The sequence below is a fragment of the Triplophysa dalaica genome, chromosome 12 (assembly GCF_015846415.1).
Source record: "Triplophysa dalaica isolate WHDGS20190420 chromosome 12, ASM1584641v1, whole genome shotgun sequence".
NCBI classification, from domain to species: Eukaryota; Metazoa; Chordata; class Actinopteri; order Cypriniformes; family Nemacheilidae; genus Triplophysa; species Triplophysa dalaica.
This window is the reverse complement of record NC_079553.1, coordinates 11,807,909-11,827,228: the sequence shown is the minus strand read 5'-3', so window position 1 is coordinate 11,827,228 and position 19,320 is coordinate 11,807,909. Positions and strand designations below refer to the sequence as shown.

Below are 19,320 nucleotides of genomic sequence, written 5' to 3'. Positions count from 1 at the left end.
TCAAAATCCATACCGGCCCACAAGACTAAAGAAGAAAAACAATTATTAAACATTATTACTTAATAAATGCAATCAATAAAAGACATTTGACATAAACATCCATTTTGCAGTAGGTTGTGTTTAGTGTCAGAGTTGCCAGCCTGTGATGCTGTGTGCATGACTGTTGTGTCTGTAATATCTGTTTACTATTCTAATTATCACAAAGCTGCTCAACATTTACCAGTAAAAGCCCTATACAGACTAACGCATGCTCACAATTGATCTTTATGGATTTGATTTGTATAATATTGTATTTTTGTCGAGCCAATAGTTTCATGCTTGGGGCCTTCAAGAGAGATCATGTACTGGATAAATTGTGTTTTAATGTTTAAATTTTGTTATTCGCCATAGTGATCAGAGGAGCACAGTGATTATTCGCAGTGATTATTATTATAATAATTATTGGGGTTTTCTTGCCACCGTTTAAAAAAATAATGAGATACACCAAAGAATAATTGTATGAATGTGCTTAGATCTGTTCTCCTCCAGATTTACAGCCCAACTGTATCGCACTGTGTTAAAAAGGTCGTTGTGTGTGCCGTTAGGTCAGTTGTAAACTGTAAAGGTTACTTGGTTTCACCACTATAATACAAACAGGACAAACTCCACTGTAAACGTGCAAATAAAAAATTACACATTTGACTATGCCAAAATGTTACCAAAAAAAGGTCTATGGAGGTAAATATGAATATGCATTTCTGACAATCATTCCTCCATTCATTGGTTAAGATTTAGTGTCAACATACACAAAATATGCTTAAAAGAAAGATGACGGAAATAATTCCATACGTTTCAGTATTTATAATTAGTGTAAAATAAATATTACGACTCCTTTAATGTATATGTAAAGCTGAAAACTGGGAGTTTGAAGTATTAAGTATTTACCTTTGCTGTGGTGTTGACAAGTTTAGCTATAATCACCATGTATTGTTTTTTGGCAGAATTAAGATGCATGATCTTAATGATCTGTAACAAGATTCACTGTGACATTTGACAATGACTTTAATAACAAAATAAGATAGATACAATGCAATGATTAAAACCAAAGAAGCAAGGCAAAAATAAATAAAATTAAATAAAAAAAACTTGACGAATCCCAATCACCTCTAGTCAAAACCCTTCAGCATGGAAAACTGATTGACCTCTGCCCACAGGCATATATCTGTAACAACAATTTGATTTTTAACACATGTGCATAAATACTGCAGCATTACATAAATCTCTTCTGTAGTTTTAGGAAAAGTCTTTTTGTGCATATTCTACGTGCATGAGAATTTTCATTAGGTTAGAAAAGGTGAAGTCCTAGGCACAGAGATCACTTGTAATTAAAGACGAATGCAACTCACCAACTTTTTAATGTTGGAAGAAAGCAAAAGTACTGTTCAGTAAAAGTTCAATAAGGTCAGCCCTTCTTTTAAATACTCCAATGCTGCATCCTAACAGATCTGTGTGAGATGTATACAGGCCTCCATCAAATGTCAGTTCAAACAATTGTTTGAGTTACAGCCAATAAGAAATGCATAAGAGGGCACTTAAGAAAGTGAAACGTGCTGCCGGTCAAAAATGGACCCATTTAAAACGATCTTATAAATGGATAAGAAAAATGTAGAGGCAGATTGATCAAAGAGCTCATACTGGAACTAAGCCTCCTTAGATTACTTTCCAGCTCCTCTGTTAATTCACATGTGCCCTGATAAAGTCATTTTAGTGTTAAGTATTTTTAACTCGATGTGTTTTAAGAATTTATTCACTAAGCTGCACCTAAGGATGTTAATGAGGATACAGAGAATGTTGTGTGCTGTCGATTGAGAGTCATTAAAAGTGATAGGAATGTAATGTACATTCCTGCAATTCAAAAAGCTCAAAGGATGTTTAGTCTTGTATGTAAAATTCTTTAAAAAACAGGTTAGTGTAAAAGGGTCATTAAAACCACAAATGCATATTGGTAGCAGGTACATAAAAGCAAACGCACGTAGATCCATGTTGGTCCTGTAAATGGATGCCGTGTGATTTCTGTATCCAGCAGAAATGAGTTTTCACACTAATGCACTGATTTCAATAGCTGCATTAAGGCAGATGATCGGAAGACATCATGGGACATCAAATCAATCGTTGAACTCATGAAAATGTTAGTTAAGAGACAACAGTGGCTGCGCTTTAACAGCCCAATATTAGCATTTTATAACACATATGAACAAAGAAGGATTATTTATAGAGCTATATACAAAAATACAGTACATGAATTTTACGGGGGCTCTCGACAAGGCAGCAATATATATGCATTATTAGAGAAGACATGCAAGTCAGTCTGTCCATTTCGCATCTCACTGGACAGCCGATTGGTCCGATTACAAAGATGTAACTTGCCGTGGTGGGACGAACAAAATGCTGATTAATAGAAATGTGAAATTAAACGCAAAAACCAAACCAAGCAGAAAAACTTAATACAAAGAGTGGCACGGTAAAAACATGAAGAGCAACAGAAAAAAGGGAAGACACTGGCGCCAAACATGAAATACAGTTTGCACAATTCAAATGCATTCTGCTTTCTAACAAAGTGGGCATTTTTGGTCATTTTTTCCCTCTCTCTTATAGGGCACATGCTGTCTCAACACAGAACGAGCTGGAAAAAGTCACAGAAGAGATGCTCTCTACCCGCAGAATCAGTTGTAACACTATCAGCCTTCATACGTGTATGTACAGACATGCCTGAGGAAATGTAAGTTGTCTGTGACATGAGCACTGTGATGCGGTATTCTCAGAGAACTGCATTGAAGCGCTAGCAGCCATTAATCTAAGCCACACCGCTTCAGAGAAGGTTTAGAAACCTTAATAAATACAGATTTATGTTTAATTTACCCCCAATAAAGCCTCCAAATCAACAATAATATAAAGTGGTGATTCTACACGTAGCGTGTGTCTACTTCCAGCACTCTAAAAACAATACAAATAGGTTTGTGCATACTGCTTGCTCAGAGTGTGTTTAGAGAGAACAAAGGCAGTGAAGTGTGTGACTGAAATACCATCACGTCCCCATAATTCTGTGGTTAAAATAGATTTTTAGCAGCATCACCTGTGCAGGAGAGAGATAGAGAGAGGAAAGGCATTTAAACCTCTCTCATCCACACCCTTCCCTTCATTCATAAACTTCACTCTGTTTTGAAATACATCTTATGATGACGTGTGCTGAGGACCCCGGAGTTCTTTCCAAATCTCCCATTCAGAAAAAACCCATCCTACCAGCGCTCAGAGGCGCACTGCCGTCTCTTGTCAACACTCATCGCTCTTACTGTAGAAAAACAGGAAAAGACATTTTTGACTGATGATGTATTGAAACAATAAGTTATGAATAGTAAATATTTATGAATGAGACTTACAAAGCAGATGTCAGTTTCTGGAATGATGTCTTGAAGTGAAATTGCGTCTTCATTGCTTAAATGCTCATCCAAGCATTCTGCTCCAGCACTAAAGACGAGGAATATTTTGGAATGTTTACTCAGCTCTTTTCTTAACATTTAACTTAAGTTATTCTTATATGGACCACATGTATGGGACTTAAAGGGTATTTCACATGTAGTTGTATGGAAAACTAGATGTGTTTAATACAGATTTATTAAAACGTGATTTTTGGGTCAACTATTCCAAAGCTAGATTAATCCCCACATTACAGTGGTCTGCGTGTGTTCAGTTTTACCTTTGGGGGGCGCCGTTGTCAGACTCTGTGACTGCAGATTTGTGCACCTCCACCCCTACTGACCTGCAAATGAGCCACTGTTATGAAACAACTGTGCTGAGGACAGATTTAAAGCATGAGAAGAAAAGAGATGACGGGAAATAAAAAGAAAGCAGACTACAGTACAGTATAGAAACAACACATCTAAAAACTGGGAACTAAACAAAGAGGTGATGTGGAGTACCTTTGAGGATGTGATGTCATTCCTGTGCTACCCTGTGAGGAGTTTGAAAGATTTGCCTCTGCAAGGTCACTGCTTCCAGCCAAAGAATCGGTGTGTGGGAGCAGGTCCGGTCGGTCCGAATGCATGCCTGAGGACAATAATCACTCAGTGATTTCATTTAACTTTAAACCCAGACATCTACACAAGCTCTAGAACAGTTGTACAGCACACTGTAGAGAAATATTTATTCACACATATTCAAGTCTAAATGTGTGAAAGAGAGTAAATATTTTGTGAAGACTTTCTCACCACATTCCCCCTCTATATCAATCTGATTAAGGTGAGTATGATACAGGAGTCCGGGGTCAATGACTGACTGTCCACTGGGTGCAGAAGCAGCGCTTCCCATAGGAAGCCGTTTGACGACACTCGGACATCCTCCTCGACTCTTCTTTGACGGGGAGGATTTTACTGGGGACAGAGAAAGGCACAAGGATGATGACATCATCAAGTAGGCCGACAACTAAATCTGATTTTAAGACTGCACTAAATACTTCAACTTACATGTTTTCCTAAAAACAGTGCTGCACATGAAACGCTGAAATCGCTCAGCATAGAATCCTGGTCGATGCACAGAGACTGTGTCCTACAACACATACATTTTTATGATCAGTGTTGGGAATAATGCGTACAAAAGTAATGTATTCCAGTAACGTATTACTTTTTGCTGTAACACAATAGTGTAAGGCATTACAAATCAATTTTCTGTAATATTTTACCCGGTACATGTTCAGTAATGTTTGCGTTACAACAAACTTTTCGTCCGCGACACATTAACAAATAAAAAATCCTTTAAGGCAGTTCTATTTCCTGTTTGTGAATGGACACGTATGGTGTCATTCATCTCACTCTGGGTGAGGGAGCTTTGCTGTAAGCACTAGCGCCAGTGTTGCCAGGGTGGCCCTTTTCCTGTACAACTGGGCTTTTTAAAAAAGTTATGAAGCCTCGGGTTGCGGGTTTTTGGGCTACTTTCATAATGTACTGCGGCCGCAAAAATGTTTATTTATATTCTATGGATAAATGTTAATTGATGAGATTCTTAATGTGCATTCAAACTCGGATGAATACCTAGCAACTCCAGGACCGGCCATTCTCAAAAGTGTGGGGAACGAGTGTCTGACAGGCAGGCTACATTACAGGGAGAAACGCAGGAGATCAGCTCAACCACAGGAAAATATACCGCTGATAATACCAATGCATCCGAATTATGCTTTTCACGTCGCACAACGAAAGAAATCACGCGTGAGTCTACAACAGTTGATTCTTCCGGCTGCCAAATGACATGTTTGAGCAGAGCTATACGCCGTCTAGAATAACTTAAACATTTACGTGCTTATTCACTTTATACACAATGTGTCTTACGAAGAGAAAATACGTTTCTCATCCATTTCTGTGCGTGTCCTCGAGCACACATGGGATTTGTTTTAAGGTCCCATTTTTAAACTCCCCCAAAACGGAAAATTCTGTTATGGATTAGTTGTTAATTGTTCCAATCATGTATACATTTCTTTCTTTGATTAAACACAAAAATATATTTGGTAGAGTGTTAGCAACCGAAAATTCTTTGGCATCATTGATTACCATTGCAGAAAAAATATAATGATGGTCAGAGGTTACCCAGAATTTTTTGCTTTCCTAAATCCCCTAAAACATCTTTTGAGTTCAACAGAACAAAAATTATATACAATACCTAGTAAACCATTCAGATAAGTAAATATAGCAAGAAAAATGTCTTTTGACAGTTGTTAACTTAGATTTGACTCCGGAAAATAATTGTGCTAGTTTTCATGCCCTTTGGGTGGGTTTTGAGGGGTCATTGTGCTGCTTTCAGGAAGCTAGTTAGCAAGATCCCTGTGACCAGCAGCAGTGACAAGGTAACATAACGTTTACATGATGACTAGCTAGAATTATATATAATCTAGTTCAGTGATGGGACTATTTTGTATTTAAATTCCTTTGAAAAAAAAAGAATTGTACTTTGTATTTAAATATGTTTAATCTTAGTATTTTTGTATTTTCAGGCTAAAATACTTTTTACCAATCAACCTCCTTACTAGACCGCATGGATGGGCAGTGTTTCATATAGTAAAAAGTTGCTGAAAATTGATTAGTAATGCCTTACAAATGCCCTAAAGCAAAAAGTAACGCGTTACTACCAACACTGTACAGGAGTCATGTAACGTATTACAATTCTGAGACAGTTATATTGTAAGGTAAGGGATTACTTTTAAATAACAGTAACAAGTAATCTGTAATGTATTACAGTTAGAAGTAACCTCCATAACACTGTTTATGATCTCAGAATTTGTTTTCTAGATAACAGGATATGTTGAATAACTTAAAGTAACAGGAATATCAGTGATAAGCAAGGAATAATCACTTACCCCATCATGAACCAAAGCCTTCCAGGAATGCTCTAGTTTTTTTATAAATCTGAAAGAAGAAAAAGGAGCAAATTCGTGCTGCTCATATACATGTAAATATGCACACATATGTGATCTGTGTATCGTTCACCTGTATGACTGCAGGATATCAATGATTCCAATATAAACCAGTATTCGCTCTCCTTTACTGTTGCGTGCTGGGATTCCTCCCCATCTAGAGACAGGAGATAACATATGTCGCATGACTAGCAAAATATTGCCACCATAATATGTTGAGAAACCATACAGAAATAAAATTTGAAATAGTCCTGCGACGAAAACACAAAGTTTCTATGATCATCTCGTTCAACATGTAACCATCCAATGTTTGCTTTTATCTTATCTAAAGTCTATGTGAACCTGAAACAGATGCCACACTTAAATCAAAGAAAATTAAACAAATGCCTACAGGTTTAATTATTGCTGAATGTTGCTGGACAGTAAAACAGAAAGATAGCGGATTAACATAATATTCACTAACTGGTCTTCTGTTTCCATGGTTCCTTTCCCCTTGGCCTCTCCCTGTATGGACTCCATAGCAGTGCTGTACAAAGCTTTTTGAGCTTGCGGCCTCCTGTGGTCCGGCGTCACGGCCCCCTCAGACACCCCGCCCTCCACCGCACCCGTCCTATCAAGAGTTGCCTGGTTCGGGTTATGGATCCCAACCAACAGACTGTAGTCCATAATCTTAAAACTCTGCAATAGCTGTTAAACACAGAGAGCATTCAAGATGAGTTTCCTAATACTGGATGAGAGTCTGAACAAGACTAAACTCAAGAACGGTGGCTCACCAGACAGTCCCTCTGGATGGTTTTGCAGAGTGCGCTGTAGTTCTCTGGTTCAAGTTGGATTCCCTCAGGCATGTCCTGATTGAAATCTAGGTCTTTGCAAGTGGGGACCCTCTTCTCTCTCTCTTTAGGAGAAGCCCGTCGCTTGTATGTAGAGCCCTTGAGGTCGTACTTGAGGTGCATAGGCACGCTGCGGGGCAAGAGGTTATTCATCACCACCATACGGATGTTCTTCCCACCCGCCTGCACGCAGTACAAGCCGTAAAACTTGGGCAGCAGCGTTCTCTTGTTTTGATTCAGATTCTGAAAACAAGAGAAGAACAAAAAGATGTCTCACGGTAATCAAACCAATGGCATGCTCTTCCAGAACACTGCTCACCATAAAATATCCAGGGAGTAGTTTCTGCAGAAACTCGGCTTCCTTGTGCTGCACTGTTTTAATGATGAATTCATCGTCACTGGTGACATAAAAGACCGATCCACTTGCTCCAGGGTTAGATAGCTCGATGAGGGGATCATTACAGAGAGAATACTGCAGGGACAATCCACATGACACATCAGAATGATCCTTTTTACTTCTACATAATGAGTTCTTTATGCAGGGCTCCACATAAACACTTGGTCCGCTTGTCCGGGACAAGTGAATGTTTTGTATGGGCAAGTAAGAGAGAATTTTACTTGCCCGACCGGATAAGTAACTTGAAAAAAAACAGTGTGACATATGTAGAATAATAAGAATGTGTGAATTAAACAGAGCTGCGTGTTTGTCGTGGTTGTGCTTGTTTGTGTGTGTCCATGTGGACGTGGAATCCTGTTATTTAAATGTCATCTGGCTGTTCTGCATGTCTGAGTGAATTATGTGCACAGTTTAACATACAACACCAGTGATCGTCGAGGATTTATCTGCGTCTGCACTGTAATAGGATTTGACCACATGAACTTCATCTCCAGAGTTACTCTGAGAGCTTATTTTACGGTCGTTTTATTGTTTGAGTGAAGCTATCTACAAACAAGAGTCTTCCAGAAGACCCGGCAAAATAAAAGTCCCGTTAAATTGATAACTCAGACAAAAATACTGTAGTCTACTATAGTATTTGCTATTGAAAATTGAAGTGCCCTTGTAGTAAATTGATAAACTGTATACTATAGTAAAGTTCAAAAACAATAAAGTAAGAATTTTTCTGCAGTTTACTTTGGTAAATACTACACTATACTACAGTAATTTATGTGGACAAATATACCACTATTGTACAAAAACCCAAAACTTTGAAATATTAAAACAAATTTTAGTCATCTAAAAATGATTTGGCCCTAATTTATCCATATGTATGTAACATTAATGTATTTTGTCGGTTATCGGCCTATTCATAATGAATTACACTTGCACATTTCTGCCTGTCCTACCAAACTTTAAACCTCTCTAGCACCAGTGCTATGTGCAATTTACAGCCTTAAAACTAATAATAATTATCGCTTGCCTTTGTATCATAGCAGTCACGGACAGTAGGGCTATAACCAAAGTCAGGCGGCCAAAGCGGACACTAGTTAAAATGCTTAGAAACAAACTTGACCAATCTAAATCTGAAATAATTATATTGATTTTTTTATCTTTGGACAAGTAATTGTTGTACTCGGACAAGTGAATGACAAATTTACTTGAACGAAGGACAACCACATTACAATGCTTAATGTCAAGTCCTGACTTTATGTTCTCAAACTCTAAAACATAAAGGTCCCCTGGTGTCAAAAACAATATTTGAAGCCTCCAACCATGTTGTAAGATTAAATGCTGCGTTCCAATTAACATGACCCTCTAATTATTTGAGCATTTTTATAGTTACATTGTTTAATACGATATAAGTTATTTGGCACCCCTCATGGATGTGTACAAAGACCTTCTCGGTTCAGAAACATTGCTTAATGTACATGGAAACCGGGTGAATCTGTGTGTGGTTCAGCTAACCAGATAGTCATCAGGTCTGATGCCAAATAGTTCTCTGAAGTAACGGAAAGCGATAGGGGCGTAGGTCTTAAATCTGAAGTCACCATGATGATGGGCTGGAGTCAGATTACTTCCTTCGCTGTGGGTGAAAGACAAACAATCAGAGATGTGTTTCGGTTTCATTTGAGACAAAAAAACTACTATTAAATAAGAAAAATGGTAGGCTGTTTCATGATTGCATGAAATGTTTACATACTTTGATGGATGAATTGTTTACCACATAACATTGTTTGTAAAGATTAAAACACACAAATTCAAACTCTTTCTATTTATAAAACATACCTAGGAAAGAAAATGCTCTCTACTACGTAAAAGTCCTGCATGAGGACGTCTCTTTCAGCTTTCTGACTGAGGCTGCCCACTGTGTGTGTGATTCCCAGCTGGATGGTACCTTTCAGGGCGGAGGAAGTTGTCTAAAGACAAAGAACCAACATGTGAGAAGTACAAACAGAGAGAGGGAAAACTAGAAAAATATCCTGATTATTATTTTAAACCTGTAAATGAGTTCTCATCCATGATGTTTTTGTGAAAAATAAACACTAGAGTGTGTCACAATGGTTCACCTCAATATTTATGTAATAATTGAGAAATGTTTTAAAATAATGATTTCTCATTTAAACAAACAATAATTAAAATTGAATAGTGATTGTAAGATTATTGTAAAAAAAAGGATGATGTCAGAGAAATAATCCATGTGAGACTTTGAGAGTGTAGATTTAAAATGGTTCACAAATTATTCACATTTTAAGGTCGAGTGTGTAATTTTTTTGGAAGGATCTATCGACAGAAATGCAAATATACATTTCTGTGTCTTCAGAAGTGTAAAAAAAGCTTACATAATGAATGCACTGACCTTTAAATCTGAGACTTTATAAAATGCCCGTCCTAACTCATTTATCTTAAAAACGCACTCTTCAAGAAATGTATTACATATCCTAAAAACAGGTTCTTGATTGATATAAAGTTGATGTCTGAGCGTGATTCATGATAATGCTTTTATTTGCGAGTCCACCCTTTGCTAAGTTCCTTATTTCTAGCTCAATTCCTCTCTTTTGTCATTCTTCTGCCCTCAGATGACACAGCTGAACTCAAGCCGACCTTTTTGTAAGTTGTTTCTCCTGTGGGGTCAACTCCCCGGTGACCGATGGTCTTCTTCATACTCTGAGACAATCCGAGACCCTATATACATTCAAAGAGAGCGAGAGAGAAGTGTTTTTACTTTTACAATCTCTTTAATTACAATCACATTTTGATAAACATTAATTCAATGTAAAAAGAAGGAAAGAATAAAAACATAAATAGTTGGCCAGACAGAGAGAGAGAGAGAGAGAGAGAGAGAGAGAGAGAGAGAGCGAGAGAGCAAACAGAACATCCGTCATTTTTCTGGTTTCATGGGAATATAGGAGTTCTAGAGGCCTCCAATCTGCACAGGTTTTACTTCCTCTTTGAAAGGTGCTTCGTCGTCAAACACACAGTCCCACACATTCCTATCTGTCTGTTCATTCTCTCGCTGCATGTGAATCTTCAAATGACCATGAAAGGAGTGTGTGTGTCTGTACGTGTGTGTGTCTGTCTGGATGTGTGTATTGATGTGCGTGTCAATATTTGACCTATCAACATCCTTCTCACATGACTGTTTATCCAACACACGCTGACACTAAGTCAACAGTTCGATCTACAGGACTCTTGTTCCCATTCCTCTTCAATGTCCAGTTGCTAAAATAACACTCAACACGAATGAAAAGCGGCAAGAAACTGAAATGAGAACACAGGAGGAGGTAAAAAAATATTTGCAACTGAAGCATTGAAGAGCAGAAACCATCTTTTCAGTTTACGACTTATATAGACAGTATGTAGATCACAAAGACTCCTGGCGGAATATAATTAACCTCGTCTGAAAAACAAAAAAATATTTATATATGTAATAATAATATTGACCTGAAATAAGTTCACCATAACAGAAACACAGACTGCCATAGAAAAACTGGGTTGTCTGTAACAAAGGTTACCGAGGTCTTACAGGCAGTGGCCATTGCAAATATTTGACTGCAAAACTGCATGATTGACAATTCTGAATTGATTAATGAATTAATATGTGTTATAAAACGGCCAGTTCTGGTCCTTGATTCTGATTGGCTGAGCCGAGATCTAAGCCGTTATAAAATACACCGATTTATAACAGCTGACCAAATTACAAAGCCTAAATATAATTTTAATAACTTCATTTTGTGCATCTCTTGCTACGCATATAGATAAACCGTTGTACAAAAGCAATAAGCCCTGTGAAGTAGTGGGTTACAGTGCATTTTATAACATCTAAGGGGTTTTAGGCACAATGCCACAATGCCCTTAACCGTTATAAAATGCACTGTAACCCACTGCTTCTAGGGGGTTATTGCTTTAATAAAAAACATCTAATGAATTATAAATATAAAATATCACAGCTTAAGGTCAGTGTTGCAATAGTTTTGCAAAAAAAAAAAAAGCTGCTTTTATACAATCCAGCATAACCTTGAGTGTCTAAAGATATAGTAGTCTTAGACATCACAGCTGTAACACCATATTGACTGACAAACTATATTGACAAATAAGTTTCCACCACTGAAAGTATCTGTTAGTCACTTTATCATTAAAATGTAAGAAAACAAACATCTTACGTCTGTTGCAGTCATCTTTCGAACTCCGCTGGCCCCTTTGATATTGCAGAAAGAAGCGAGAAAACAACATTAATAGAAGTTAGAAGAGAAAATGAGTCACATCACTTCTCTAAAAAAGGCAGTAGTGGAAACAGATCTGCCACTCCTAAAGGAACAACACTTCAGCATCCAAAACTAATCTGCTCATGTATAATGAACTAATGGACACAGTCATTTAAATGTTTTTTATATTAAATATGTTATAATTGAATATAGACATTAAATAGATAATATTATATAACAACAGAAATGCATCAATAGAACATAAAACATAACGTATCAGAAAATTACATAATATCAAATAAAACACAGCTTTATGGTCTCAAAGACTTAGGAATTCTGCATTCCAATTTATATGAATCAAACGGCAGTTGGGTTGTTTTGATTAGGTTAAAATAATCTAACAAACACACTAAAAATGTGATAACACAATAAAAACATGATTTGTGAACATATTTTGAAGAATGTTGTTAACAGCCCCCATTTACTTGCATTGGTTACAATAGAAGTGAATGGGGGGCTGTGCTATTCTGTTACCAACAGTTTTCAAGAAGAAAGAAAGTCATACCGGTTTGAAATGACAAGATGGCGTAAACAAGGTAAACAACTAAAGTATGAAGGTAAACAACTCCTTGCAGCAATATTTACTCAATTAAAAAAAACATGGCAGTCATATTTGTTAAAATTATTGATATAAATGCTTAAAGGCAGAATATGTGATCCTGTCCGGAAACATTTTTTTTCACGCTGGTTGGAAATCTCGCAAACAATAAGTAAAGTGTTCCAACGATATTTTTATTTTTATAATTAAATATTGTCTGTGAAATGTGTGGAACCAAAATAACGTTTGCCCAATCATAACATTTGTGCCGAATGCAATGATAGGTCGTGTGTATATTTTCAGTCAACATATTCTGCATCCCATTGCGCACCATGTGACACCCAGACAGAGAATGGCAGGTAAACAGCTGAAACCTAACTTCCCCTTGTTAAATGTGAGCAAGTGGACGAAGAATAAAAAAGACCATCTTAAAAACTGCCACGACTAAAAACGTCTAATCAGCAAAGGGGTGAAAGCAGGATTTCCGGTTCGGGGCTGCCTTCCGGGGGTTTCCCACTCGCGCTCCGGGGGTTTCCTGCTTGATCTGTTCGTGATTGTATTCCAGAGGTTTCAACAGGAGATGGGTGGGAAAAATCCTGGCCAAAACGGGAATGTTGCTGATTTTGATGGGTTTTGATTATGTTGCTTATGTAGTTTGTGGACCTTTATGTATTACAGCGGCAGGGCTCTAGAGTGCGACCAATTTGGTCGCATTATTTATCATTGGTGCGACTAAAAATGATCAGATGGAAAATGATGGAACAGTAGTTCGAGGTAAAAAAAGTCACCGCAACTTCAAGTCTCCCTGTGATTCGACAACAGACACACATTAGGCCCATATCGTGGTCTAAACAAATCAGAGGTAGTGAAGGGCGGACCCCCCTTTGATTGGCCGCGAACCAGATATTCCTTCACGTGTGTACCAGATGTTGCGTTAATCGAAAATTCTCTGACATTGACGGATTTTTTTACCAGTGACTGTGTCAATGACAGTGTCATTTTGGCGGATCACAATGAGGTCAATTTGTAAATCCAGCATGAAAAGTTCGCGAAGCGACCTGCGTGTTTTCACCTGTTATTGTTACTGACTAGACATATGGGATGCGATCTGGGAAACCCGTCGTATGTCGCGCTGGGACGTGGGAAATACATTTCACCTATCAAAGTAAACCACATAACTTGAAGAATGAAGGAGTATCAATGCACATTTCCCGCCAGTCCTGTGTAAACTATGGCATGTAAAGTTTTTTCATACAATGTTTTCGTGAGTTGACAGAGCTCCCCGTCTGCAGCACCGGGAGTTATCCCCGTTCAGCTACTCATTCGAGCCGGACCGCGATCGCGAAACATTCAAGTGATGATCAAAAGTCCAGACATATGCGCATGATAAACAATGTAAAACTTGCTTCACTGCTTATTAGTAGTTGTCCGTAATATTTGTTAGTTTCCTTGTGTAGTGATAATGGCAGAGCTCTCGTTCTTTAAGTGTGCCCTGCTCAATTTTCCTTACTTGCGTTTTATTCATACGGTTTTAGCGCTTCAGCCGACATTCTCCATTACTTTAGTTACATACACAAGGTATGAGCAAAATAAAACTGATTTGGAAAGTGCTTGAATATGGCATCAAAAACTGTAATAGGCCCATATAAATTTGCACCATGTGTTGAGTTTTCCCAGATCTAATCACATATGAACATTAACATTAAAATATTAAATATATGAATAAAAATTAAATTACAAAGACTTTTTTGGGTATTCAGTTGTATTAAAATACAACAAGTTCCGAGACGCCAGTTCAGCGTGATGACGTCACGGACATAGTAATGACCACCTAACGCCACCTTGCACCATAGTGATGGGTAATAATCCATTATCACGGATTTTCTACGAGCCTGTCAGTCAAAATGACGCACAATTAAAAAAGTGTAGCGCAACCTCTGGTGTGTATGTTGGAAATTGCGTGTGCTGCAGACAGAGAGAGGTGAGCAGACTAATGCCGTCAGTTAAACAGAGCGAATGTAGCCGAAGATGGTGAGAGAAGATGAAAGAAGATTATTATTTGTGAATAATGTGAATTTAAGTCCTGATCCGTCTGAAATTCATAAGCATTGCTCTGACATGGAGCCGTCAAGTCCTGGTCCAGTTATCTTGAGATCTTTTAAGCTAAAATTTCAGTTCAGTGAAGCACTAAAGCACCAACACATTTTCAGTAAGTTACCTTTCTTGTAGATTTGTGCTTCAAATAAAGAACTTTATGCTAACCAGATGCTATATGGACATTTAAAAAAAAGTGAAATGGAAAACCAGTTAAATGTTAAATGCATTAAATGCCATGAGGTCTAAAATTTGTGTGCACCTATATTTTGTGCTGGTGCACCTAAGGAAAATAAGTAAGGCGCACCAGTGCAACCAGTGCAAAAAGTAAGTCTAGAGCCCTGAACCGTCCTCAGTGTCTTACAGGAACTATGCTTTATCTTATCCCTTTTTACAGCTGTTGTTTACGTTAGCTGTTTTTGCTATTGTAGTATCGTTATTTACTTTGTACTGTAACATGTTCTCAATGGTTGAAAAATTATTTGTGTTTGTGCCCGACCGTCAATATGTTTTGGAGGAGGCTTGGCTTTGGACGACGATTCGCATGGAGGGTGTGATAACGATTTCAATGCGAGCAGGCAAAGTTAGCGCCTGACCAAATAATCCATTACGCCTTTAATTACATAAATACTAAAGTTCCTGGAGCAACTATTCAGCACGTGACATCACAAAAACAAATAAACCCGTCGCTATACCAGAAGTAAAAAAAAACAACAGACCGTCACATCACATGGTTTGGGGACACTTCACTTCCTACACAACACATTAAAGAATCACAATCCTAACTTGGGCTTAACATTTATATAACTAAGCTTTCTAGTGTGGCAGGTCTTGGTTTTTAGCATTGTTGAAGAATGAAGGCATGTCTTTAAACCAGACAGAAGGTATGAAGTTACACAACATTCACCCTGTTTGCCTGTTGTCAAAACACAAACATATTTAAAAGCACCAGCATAACAACAACTCTGCCAGGAGCTTGATGATATGACACACAAGATCCAGTCCACAAAAATAGAAATGCTTTTCTCGGTGCTCTGAAATATAATGCAATGAAATGCAGAAAATAGTCCTTTTTATATATGTATTTATATTTTCGATGACAACAGGAGATTAGCATTTCACCCAATGACTTCAACATCATGAAAGGGAAAACATTATAAAGATCATCTCTTGAGGACAGATGCTGCTAAACTTTGTGCCCGCATGTAGAACACACAGATGGTTCTTAACCCATGTTCACATGCATTCCCTGGCACTCGCTGAACATTTTTTCCGTAACCAATAGCAACGGCAATGGATATCTCAATGGCCATCAGATTTAACAGAGAGAGAAAGAGGATGCCCGGGGTCGAAGGACAAACAATAACATCACAAACAAATGACTAAGGATGGGTTGAACAGTATGAGAGATGTTGGAAAAGGGCTGTATCCCACTGTTTACCCTGTAATCTCACCAGGACGCTGGTCCACATGCACACGGCACACACACATCAATAAGCTTTATATTAGTAAAACCCCCTCGCACAGCAGAGGTTATGTTGAAAGCTATGCATTTAATGAGGAACAATTCAAATGTAAGTATCGCTTCTCATATTTGTAAGAACGTTTTCAACCGAAGTCCACACGAAACACACACAAAGTAAACACACAAAATTAGCTTCAATATGTCAAGCCTGCTCAACTGACATCCAGGAACTGTGATACATGTTTACATTCTGCCAACCACAGAGACACTAGACATGTTCTCACAAATTACTGGACACGTTCATCATCAGTCTGGAATATCAATTCATACTTCCATCTGCCTTAATCACACAAACAGATGAGTCAGAGAAACAGGCTTCAGTTTCATTTGATTCCTCCCTGGCCCCCAGACCGCAGTCAGCACGCTTCAATTGCCAATGCAAAAAAAGACCATGCGAAAGACAAGGCGTTTCGGTTTCTTGCCATCTTCACATCACACAAGAAAACGGAGCCGTGCATGTACCTCTCTGAGAGGCCAACATCCTCCAAAAAGGAGTCCTCAAATCTGTGTGGAAAACAGTTATTTTGTCAGATTTTTTAATGGCACTACTTGATGAATAAATAGATGCATTCATTGAATTGATTACTGATTCCAGGAGTTGATCTATGAAGACAGACACTGTCTCAAGTGCTGAAAAACAAATCTTTATTTCATGCACACAAACATATACATGACATGTTCTCAGTAATGAAACGTGGCAACTGTCTTTGTGAGTCTGTGAGGTTTAGAAGTGTAGTGGTCTACACCAATGTAGTAAAATGTGCAGGTTTTTGTCCCATTTTTGCACTTATATAGAACAAGAGAACAGATTCTGTCATTATCAAGTCTAAAACAAACCACCAACACTAAAAATATATTCAACAGTGTGCTAATTATAACCTCATGTGGGTTACCAACACATGGAGACACGACATCCCAAAACTAATATACTGTACACAACCACCTAAATAATCTGAGACAATTGAGGTAATGTATTAATTTCCCATGGGATGCTATTTTTACTGTAAAGTCAATGCAGAGAAAAGGAGAGTGAAGAAGACTAAGCAGGACTAAACTGGAGAAGCACTGTTAATGCTGCTTACATCCCAATTACCAATTAAATAATGAATTTAGCTAATGTGCAAAATTGGAATATCACATAAAACATTTGGAAATAAGCACCATTAGCAACTAGTCAACCGTCTGTTTGTAATAAACTGCAACTAAATGTGAGTAAGAAAAGTAAGTCACTGATTATAATAATTTCCATAAAACTTGCGATTATGCAACACAATAAATGCGGATCCGTGCTTTTGTGGATCCGTGCTGTTTGGGAAACAAAGTCATGAAAGTTCTAAGAGGCAATTACAGAAATATTTTGACGACTTTGTTCAGGCATTTAAGAGTGACCATAACAACCTTTCTGATCCTGTGTAACAAGATCAGTACTTAAGTTAGTCAGGTTACGCAGTCTCATAGTGCAGAATCAGAAACGTGACGTTATAACGTGAGGGTTTTTAATTCGAGATTTAGCGTTTCCGTCACTCGTTTCTGATGCGAAACCTCAAAATGCGAATAAAACCAGAGTGATGGAAACCCGCTTAATGAAAAACTGTTCAAGTTTCAGTAGGTGATATTTCATCAAAAAAATGGTGTAGAACAGCAAAATGTGGAAGAATGAAGAGAGCTTATACAGAGTTAGTGTTGGAAGTAAACATAACAATTATCTTTGTCATTGTTTTGTATAATCATTGTAAAATTCTCATAATGCCAACAAACTTTCACTAAGGACAAAGAAGTGAAAAAAGAACTTTCAACCAACTGAGGGAACTACGTTAGACTTCTGACGTCAAGGGATAGTGGTTTATGTGACGTTTTGAAATAAATAAAATGTAATTTGACATATTATGTGAACGACATAATAATGCGCAGTTAAATGAGAAAATACAAAAAATGACTAATGAAGAGGGGACTGTATATTGACCAAGACTGGTAATACCAAAAAAAGTACACATGTACACTTCCTATTCAAAAGCATTAACTCAATGAAAAGTAAATAAGGTAGCAAAACGACAAGTGTTTGTGCTGTGTTGTTGTTTATAGTCTATATCTGTCCATTAGAAGTTCTACCTCAGTATAATGTTTAAACCACTTTAAGTCATATTTGTTTGATGAGGCTTTTTGCTAGTGTGTCAATTAGTTTTATCATGTGACGGTGTTTTTATACTTTACATTTATTTTCTATTATTATTATCACTGTTTTTGTTTTACCTAATCTATAGTACTATTCTGCCTTACATCTTTATATTATTGTATTTTATAATGTATTATTGTATGAAACTGTACAGCACTTTGGGAAACTCTGTGGCTTTGAAGCTGCTACATTAATAACACTTTGATTGATTGATCAAGTCTCGATAAAACAGTCCAGTGTCTGTTTCAAATACTCAAAACAACCTTCGTTAATAAACAATAAACAACCCAACAGACTGTCTTTCTTAACTGTACATTATTCGTTCGCCTACATTATGCGAGTTATATATCACCACTATTAACAGTTAATTTAACGTTAAACGTGATGGGCTAGTTAGCAGAATATAACGTTAGCCTGTTAGCGCATCCACATCATCATCTTCGTTCATAATAATTTCGAGGAAAAATCATTCAGACCACAAACCTAAACGCATTGCTTAACACATTCACATATATGACGAGTTATTATTTATACATGTATAACTCAGGAGCGACTATAATCAAGTCCAATTCGTGTTGTTGTGGTGGAACAAAAGCTTTGACTGAAGCCAGTAAACACACCGTGAAGCCAGTGCTGGTGAACAGATCTATAGCGACAGATCTACACGAAAATACTCATGTCACAATACACACGAATCAATATTAATCTACAAATATAATGATTGTTTTTACCTGGAGGCGCAGATAAGCCCGCGTCGGGTGGACCGGCGGACGCCATTTTGATTCGGGTTTACTGGACCCGAGGTCTGACCGGAAACGGACTGACAGACAGCCTCCTGTTCTGCCTGCCCCCCTGACTATAGGGTTCCCATAACTGTCACTGATACTGATCTATCTATAGTAGGAATCACTCATATAATCAAACGAACACTGTGACTGTCAATTTATGTAAACTACCTTATTACTCATGAAATATTATTATTGTTAAAAATGGAAAAGTAAGGCACTTCACGTCATATTTTGT

The 19,320-nt window shown here is 37.6% G+C and overlaps 1 protein-coding gene across 2 annotated transcripts; it reads right to left on the bottom strand.

Moving 5' to 3' along the window:
• Positions 1-1,023: 1,023 nt before the first annotated feature.
• Positions 1,024-19,138, bottom strand: pip5k1ab (phosphatidylinositol-4-phosphate 5-kinase, type I, alpha, b). 2 transcript variants are annotated; one of them, XM_056762248.1, is made up of 16 exons: positions 19,029-19,138; positions 11,866-11,900; positions 10,307-10,387; positions 9,491-9,621; positions 9,170-9,287; positions 7,586-7,738; positions 7,210-7,509; positions 6,900-7,123; positions 6,510-6,593; positions 6,380-6,428; positions 4,500-4,581; positions 4,245-4,406; positions 3,957-4,083; positions 3,734-3,796; positions 3,417-3,504; positions 1,024-3,328 (listed from the first exon to the last, which is right to left on the bottom strand). In XM_056762248.1, exons 1-16 carry the CDS (start codon positions 19,072-19,074, stop codon positions 3,326-3,328), a joined length of 1,746 nt encoding a protein of 581 aa, XP_056618226.1. In that variant the 5' UTR covers positions 19,075-19,138; the 3' UTR covers positions 1,024-3,325. The 2 variants fall into 2 exon arrangements, with proteins under 2 accessions (XP_056618226.1, XP_056618227.1); XM_056762249.1 differs by lacking the exon at positions 11,866-11,900 and having other exon boundaries at positions 19,029-19,094.
• Between the last annotated feature and the right edge of the window lie 182 nt (positions 19,139-19,320).